This window comes from Pteropus vampyrus, unplaced genomic scaffold, assembly GCF_000151845.1.
Source record: "Pteropus vampyrus isolate Shadow unplaced genomic scaffold, Pvam_2.0 Scaffold131, whole genome shotgun sequence".
Lineage (NCBI taxonomy): Eukaryota > Metazoa > Chordata > Mammalia > Chiroptera > Pteropodidae > Pteropus > Pteropus vampyrus.
In genome coordinates, this window is record NW_011888912.1 from 1,808,392 (window position 1) to 1,816,207 (window position 7,816).

Genomic DNA, 7,816 nt, shown 5'->3' on the forward strand with positions numbered 1-7,816 from the left:
AGCAAGGATGGAAACGTGCCACACAGGCCCACGCACGCTGACTTTGTCCCGAGCCCGCCGGCCCCTTGGGGCCTGAGCAGGCAGAGTTCAGCCTGTCACTGTCCCTGTCTGTCCTGTACATGGAGGTGGACAGGATGCATGGGCCAGGCTCTCCCCGGCATGACCGGCGTGCCCCGGAGTCCCCAGAAGGTAGCGCCCTGTGCCAGGGCCCCACCCGTCACAGGGTCCTTATGGCCACCCTCTCCCCCACCCTGAAGTCCTGCGCTGGCTGGTGTGGGAAGTCCAGAGGGAGGGACCTGATGAGCCCCTGGCTTTGGGACTAGTCCCCTGCTGGGTCCCGGGGGCCAGAACAGCCTCTTTGGAGTGGCACCCTGCGATGGTCAAGGTTAGGGACGCCTGTCCAGGACATTGCAGGACACAGCCTGCAGACACCCGCCCACAGAGGGGCTGTCCGCACTTCGGCCTCTGACTCTTGGGTCTCCTCCCTCTGTCCCCTGCTCCCTCCCCCACCCTGCAGGAACCCCGGGGCTCCCAGCCTCTTGAGTCTTGGAGATGGACCTCTCTGGCAGAACCGGCCTCCCTGCCCCCGCTGCCGCTGCCCCTTCCACCCGGGGCCCCGTCCCTGCACCCCACTGTCCTCGGGCCAGCTCCTGGGCCGTTTGCCTCCCTGCTCGGCCCGGGCCCCTCACGGGCTCCATACCCCTCGATCGGTTGGCACCTGCCGCTGTCCAGCGAGACCTAGAATCCTCGTAACAGCTGTTCCTGTGTCCTCTGCCTCAGGCACTGCTCTGTGCCTGTCGCTGGCTCCACCCCACAGTCTGCTAGTCTGTCACCTGTAGCTCACCCACAGCTTCAAATCGCAAACCCAGTGGCCTTGCCGCTGGCTAAACTGCTGTTTTCTTGAACCCAGTCCCTTCCTCATCTCTCTGGTCACTCACTCAGGACTCAGCTCCTGGGTCACCCTCACCACCAGGTATTTGCATGAGCCCAAGGAGGGGCTACGGCCCCTCCCGTCTTCAGGAAAGTTCTCTTCAGCTCCACAGCTCCAACGCCCACGCCCCCTCTCCGTGCAGCGAAACGGCTCGAAGGATATGTTCATCTTGACTCTCTCTCATCCCTCTCCCCACGGTCCCCGTGAGACCATGCTGGTGGCGGTCACCGCTGACCTGCACCGTGCCACATGGAGTCCATGCTCAGCTCTCATCGACCTTGACCGCTCAACACCGCAGGTGACCACTCTGCCTTCCTGACACCTGTTCGCCTCGACTTCTGGACACCAGTCTCTTCTGGTTCTGCTGGCTCGGTGGCCAGTGCCTTCCCGTCCCATTAACTGGCACTTCCTTGTCTCTCTGGTCACTGGAGACGGGGGCAGTCTGGGACTCAGCCTCTGCATCTTCTCCGTAAATTCCTCAGGCAACTCCTCCCTCCCAGTGCTGGCCGTCTGGAGCCTGACCTGGCCGCTGACCCCAGACCTGTGAAGCCTGATTGGTTCCTCCGTATGGACGCCTGGTACACGTTCTGCCTGTCATGCCCCTGCCGGAAAGCCCGGCTTCTGTCCCAGCCCGTGGCCCCTGCAGTTTCTCAGTTGCTCGGGTAAGAATCCTCGTAGTCATCCTGATTTTTACCCCAGTCAACCTAAACCAATCCACCAGCAAATGCTGTTAGCTCCACCTTCCAAATAGGTCCAGACGCTGCCCACTGTCACCGCCTCCACAGCCAGCACCATCTGTCGTCCGGATGGTGACAGCGGCCTCCTGACTGTGCCCCTGGGTCAGCCCTGTGCCCCCGGTGTCCTTCGTGACACGCACGGGCACACCTGCCATGCTACGGGTCCCGTGGCCTGTTTCCTGGGTGCTCTGCTCACCGCTGCATCTCTGAGCTCGCAGGAGGCAGTGGGCAAGTATCTGAGGAGCAAACGAATGGCCGGCCCCGAACTGGGCCCTACGTCCAGTCACTCTTCCCCCTGCCCCTCCCTCCAGCTGAACTTTCCAGAAGAATCTCTTTAATCCCTGCGCCGCCCTGCTCGGAACCTTCAGCCAGCGCCCACTGCGCCCCCACTCACCTCTCAGCTGTACCCCCTTCCCTCCTCTGCGTGTTCACGCTGACCCAGACTACTGAGCGGGCCAGAACCTTCTCTGCCTTTACGTCCTACACGTGCTCCTGCCACAGCAGCCCTGCCCGTGGTGCTTGCTGTCCTTCCTGACTCGGGCAACCAGCTTCCTGTCCCCCAGGCCCCGCTTCAGATGACACCACGCACCGCCCCCCTCCGCGATGACTGCTGCCTCCACTACGGCTGGGCTCGCCCGCTACGTCCGCCGGGAATCCGAGCTGTCTGCTTGCCCCGCAGGACTGTCACCCCGGCCGTTCCTGCCTTTGTCGCCCCTGGGGCCCCCACAGACTCTGTAGACTGAACGGGGATGGCTCCGCCCACCTGCCACTCACATCGATCTCACTGAGGATGACGTCGACGATGCTGCCAACGACGATCAGGAAGTCGAACACGTTCCAGGGGTCCCCGAAGTAGCCCTGGGGACGTGGACGCCCGCGTGAGCTTCTGGAAGAGGCCTGCTGCCAGCAGGGGCGGCGGGCCCGGCCGTGGGCATGCAGAGCCCGGGCCAGGCTGGGGGGCTGCCCTGCCCCGGCATCCTCATGCCGCCACCCCACGCCCACCCCTGCGGCTCTACGTGGCGGGGTCTGGATGGGGCACCTGCGCTCCCCCTCTGGGAAGCCCTGCTTGGGGCTGGACGGTGCAGGCCCCAGGCCAAATTGTCAGAAGCCACAGGGAGGGCAGCCAGGGCCTGCTCTGTCCCCCGGCATCCTGGTGTCCTGACCGTCTTGCCTGCCCTGAGTCCGAGGGTGGACGGGGACCAAGCGGGGAGCAGGTGGGAGCAGACGGGCTGGAGGCGGGGCCTTTTGTAGAACGAGGCTGGGGGTGCAGGTGCTCCACGGGAAGATCCCCCCGCCAGCCCCACCTGCTCCTTGGCCCGAGGCCTTAGCACTCACCCTGGCCTTGAATGCCACGAGCTTGAGGACCATCTCCAGGGTGAAGATGATGGTGAAGGCCACGTTGAGGATGTCTGAGATGTGGTTCATCTGCTCTGACTGGTTGTAGTGCTGGGGGGGGGCATGGAGAGGGCGGGGGACCTGCATTTCCAGAGCCCCACCCTTTTCCCAGTGCCCCCCCTTCTCCAGCCCCCTGCCAACGTCTTTTTTATTTTTAGTCTCAAAATAGTAGGAGCCTGGTCAGCAATCCCCCGAGTTCTCCTCAGTGTGATGGGTCCCCGTCCGGTGGAAGGTGGAGGGGAGAGGCACCCCATCCTTCTGGTGTGGACACAGGGCTGGCAGAGAAGACCCCTGGGCTCCAGCGCTGGCGTGACCACCAGGGACTGTGGGACGCTGAGCTCACTGAGCCCGCTGCGTGTGCACGTGGCCCCCAGTGACGAGGAGGCAGCTCAGAGCAATAACCTTGACCCTGACCCAGCACCGTAACCTTCCTTACGTCTGTTTCCTCCAAGTGTCCCAGGACTTCCTTACCCCCCCTCTTTTTGAAAGTGGGTCACTTCCCACTTCCTCCACGAAACCTCAGAGGACGCGGAGGCCTCCCCACCCCACCCTGTCCTGGAGGGTGACCGAGTCTGCAGCCCGGCTCGGACCCTTGGTCACGGTCCTCTACACGACCAGAGCCTGTGGCGCAGTGACCCCTGCCACAGCCTCATCACCCGCCAGCCAGCGGTGTCATGGGGTGTGTGTCTCGGCCGCTGGGACCAGGGAGCCCATCGTGCGGTCCCGTTTACATAGGGCTGAAGGGATCAGCTGCTTAATTAAGGCCGGATGGTGCTGCTGGCTATGTCCCCAATGCCCCAGAGACCTGGTTCTGTGGTTAAACCCGTTCTTCGCGGGACCAGAACCAAGAGGCCAGCCGACCCGGTCACCCGGATTGGCCGCAGAAGCGAAGCACGGAGGGTGGAGAGGGTGCTTTCCGGACCCGACGGCTCCTCGCCCGCCCCCAGCCCCGCCTGTCTACAGAATCGCCTGGCCCTTGAACGCTGCAGCTGCCCCCTTAACACACTGCTGGGCGCTGGCGACAAGCTCTGGGCCCGGTTCGCTCCTGCCCCTCCCCACGCAGCGCCTGGCACGCAGCAGGTGCCGGGAAGAGTAGATTAGGGCCAGACTGGACCCCTGCTGTGCCCCACCTTGCCCAGCCTCCCTCCCCTCCCGTCAGGCCCTGGGTCCTGGGGCCCTTGCTCCGGGGGCCCTTACCTGCATGCCCAGGCAGACGGTGTTGAGCATGATGAGGGCAAACATCAGGTACTCGAAGTAGGAGGAGGTGACCACGTACCACACCTGGTACTGGTACGGGTTCTTGGGGATGTAGCACTTCAGCGGGCGGGCCTTCAGGGCATACTGCACACACTGGCGCTGGGACAGGACGCGCAGGGCCGTCAGCGCCGAGGGCCCCGGGAGACGCCCCGCATCCCAGCAGCTGGTGCCGGGGCGGAGATGGGGGTGCGTGGGGGCTGGGCTGGGCTTCAAGGCGAGGGTCTGGGGTCACATCGGCCCCGGGACTGTCTTCACTGGCAGGAGGCCTGCTGGGCTCTGCTGTCCCCTCCCCCTGGCAGGTGGCCCGGGCACCTGGTTCTTGTCCAGCTCACAGTTCTTGTACTCGGTCTCCCCCTGCTCCTGGAAGGTGACGATGACAAAGCCCACAAAGATGTTCATCATGAAGAAGGCGACGAGGATGATGTAGACGAGGAAGAACACGGCCACCTCCACCCGGTTGTTGTAGACGGGACCCTTGTCCTCCTCGTGCGAGTCGATGGCCTTGTACAGTAGCCTGGCGTGGTGGGGACACAGGGCGGAGAGCCAGGATGGGGAGGCTTGTCCCGCCAGCCACCGGGAGCCTGACGGAGCTTTGCGAACACTCGGGCGGTGGGGGAGACGCCAGGACCGTGCCCAGAGGCTGGACCAGGTCCTGGCATGGCCGGCCTTTCTGCGCGCACCCTGCAATCCCCATTCATCAGCAGGGCTCCCCCTGTGGGCACAGAGGCCCACGCCAATGGGTGGCAGGGTACGTCTGCTCAGGGCCCCCGGCCAGGCTCCCTGGAGTGACCAGTCAGCAAACCTGGTCCTCAGACCCGAGCCAGTGGGGTTGGCTGAGCGCCCACCATGGGCCTGGCAGAGACCCCCAGGCCCTGCCCCCACCGCGCCCTCACTCACTGCGGCCACCCCTCGAAGGTGGACACCGTGAAGAGGGACATCATGGCTGACAGCACGTTGTCAAAGTGGAAGTCGGGGTGTATCCACTCGCGGGGCCGCAGCTCCGCCTGCGTGGGGTCCTCGTCCTTGTACACGTAGTAGTAGCCCCTGAGGCAGGGGGCCCGGTCACTCCATGGCGCAGGCCGTGTGACCCTGCCACACTCTCCTCCCCCCGGGCCCTGGACGGTGAGTGTGCCGGAGACACAGGGCTCCGGGAGGGTGCCGGAGGGGACCCCGTGGGGCACCACCTCCCCACGGTGACGCAAGGCAACGTGCTTCTGGGAACGCCGAGGGGCCCCGCTCCCAGCTCCCCAGCCTGCAGGGCCACCCGCCCCTCACACGTGTCCCCTGCCAGGTGGCCCTCTCGCCAGGTGGCCCTCCTGCCAGGTGGCCCTCCCGCCAGGTGCCCTCAGCCAGCGGGGCCTGGCACACCTGCACTCCTCCTCCGTCATCTTGGACAAGTCATTGCAGCTGAAGAACTTCCCCTGCATCCAGGGGGAGGGGGAGGGAGATGTGTTGTCATGGAAACAGGAAGAAAATGGGCGCTGCCTGGGGAAGGCAGGCCAGGCCTCCGGGAGGAGGAGCCCGGGTCTTCCTCTCACGGAGGTGGCCAAACCTCGTCACCATCATCGGGTCCCTCTGCCTGTTCCCAGCCCACAGGAGGGGCAGGGGGCTGTGCTTCCTGATACCCTCAGCCCGCAGAGGCCCGGACCCTGTAAAAAGCTCCATAAATGCTCCCCGAACAAATGAACGGCAGTAGATGCCATTGCACGGCCAAGACTGAGGATATCCTGCTTTTAAAAGGTCACGCTGGGCCAGGAGCACCAGGGGCGTCCCTGGGGTTCTCCAGCCAGTTGTCACTGCCCGTGTCCTGCAGGTGACCCAAAAGCCAGAGGCGCCCAGAAGCCAGCTCAGTGGGAGGGACTCGGTCAGTCTGTGTAGGGGGTGGGGTGACCCACTCAGCCTGGGTCACCATGGCCAGCAGAGCCACAGTCTCAAGGCCGACCCTGCTCCTGGAAGGACACGGGGCTCCCCCGGGCAGGCTCCTGCCTCGGTGTGAGGGCTGGCACCGGGCACCGGGCACCGGGCCTGTCAGCTCACCTTGAAGAGCTGGACCCCGATGCAGGCGAACATGAACTGCAGGAGGGTGGTGACGAGGACGATGTTCCCAATGGTGCGGATGGCCACGAACACGCACTGCACCACGTGCTGGGGAGGGAGCGGCCAGTGGGGCTGGACAGCAGCTCCCGCCCTCACCGACCGGCCGAGGGCCCCAGGAGTGTGGCCTGCGGCTCCCAGGCAGACGGAGCACGGCCGCCTGCCTCACCCTGTCCCGTGGCACGGTGCCTGGCCAGCTGGGCCGGGGGCTCCGAGTCAGGCCCTGCGGCCCCCTCCCCCGCCCCCTCCCTGTGCCGCCCAGGCCCCTCACCTTCAGCCCTTTGGCTCTGTTGATGGCCCGCAGGGGTCGGAGCACCCTCAGCACCCTCAGAATCTTCACCACGGAGATGGAGCTGGACCTGGGGGTGGCCGAGGGCGGGCAGAGGGCGGCATCCAGCCTCCACCTGCCTCCGGCCTCCAGCTCTGCACAGGGGCCCCTTTCTGCCTGAAACCGCTCCTACCCCTCCCCCTGGCTGCCCATGGCCATGCCCCGGGGTCAAGCTGCATCCTGATGGGGCCATGCTCCCCTGGGGTGCCAGCTTGCTGTCGGGGCTTCCTCTGCAGGAGGACAGGCTCGACCCCTACTCGGCCTGGCGCACCACGGCCAGGGCCGTGCTCCCTGGGACAGCCGGGGGACCCCTCCCCTCTGCAGGCCCTCCTAGTCTCCAACACGTGGCTCTGCCCACTTAGCCCCGCCACTTCAGTTCAATTGGTGACACCTCACGGGACCTGACGCCCATCACCGGCCATGGGAGACCCTCCCCTGAAGCTCGGTTCCACCAGGGACCCGCAGGGAACTGCTGCTCCGAGGCCCTGGCTCAGAGGCCCTGCCGCTGCTCACTTGAGTCCCATGGAGATGAGGGACACGGCCACCACCAGCAGGTCCAGGATGTTGAAGTAGTTGCGGCAGAAAGAGCCTTTATGCAGGAAGGCGCCATAGGTCGTCATCTGGGGAGACATGAGCAGCGCCCTGGGTGGGAACGGGCTGGGGGCAGGCCTGTCCCCGACCAGGAAGGGCTCCTCGAGGGAAGGTTTGCCTCGATCTGCTCCAAGGAGGCAGAGAGCTGCTGGCAGGTCTCCACATTGCACCCCGCTTCCCGCTGCATCCTGAGTACATGCTCCCCCGTTTTCTGCTCCAGTTCTGGAGGCGGGGGGGCATCTCGGGGGCAGCCACACCAGGCTCTGCTCGCACCTGCCTTTCATCAGACGCCATGGGGAACCCTGGGCCCCCTCTCTCCCGCGAGTGTGTGTTTGGGGGGGCTGCACAGTCATGGTAATAAAGGTTTAGGAAAAAAACCACAGCTCCCGAGGCGGGGGGGCATCTCGGGGGCAGCCACACCAGGCTCTGCTCGCACCTGCCTTTCATCAGACGCCATGGGGAACCCTGGGCTCCCTCTCTCCC

The 7,816-nt window shown here is 65.2% G+C and overlaps 1 protein-coding gene across 1 annotated transcript in view; it reads right to left on the minus strand.

The window, feature by feature from the left end:
* CACNA1S (calcium voltage-gated channel subunit alpha1 S) overlaps positions 1–7,816 on the minus strand; it is a 36,755-nt gene that overhangs the window by 14,070 nt on the left and 14,869 nt on the right. Inside the window, exons 16-25 of the mRNA XM_023534768.1 lie at positions 7,256–7,362; positions 6,686–6,773; positions 6,358–6,465; positions 5,689–5,741; positions 5,218–5,364; positions 4,633–4,834; positions 4,261–4,419; positions 3,004–3,114; positions 2,439–2,526; positions 2,214–2,275 (exon numbers count right to left, since the gene is read on the minus strand). Coding sequence (XP_023390536.1) covers positions 2,214–2,275; positions 2,439–2,526; positions 3,004–3,114; positions 4,261–4,419; positions 4,633–4,834; positions 5,218–5,364; positions 5,689–5,741; positions 6,358–6,465; positions 6,686–6,773; positions 7,256–7,362 — 1,125 coding nt within the window. The remainder of the gene's footprint in view (positions 1–2,213; positions 2,276–2,438; positions 2,527–3,003; positions 3,115–4,260; positions 4,420–4,632; positions 4,835–5,217; positions 5,365–5,688; positions 5,742–6,357; positions 6,466–6,685; positions 6,774–7,255; positions 7,363–7,816) is intronic.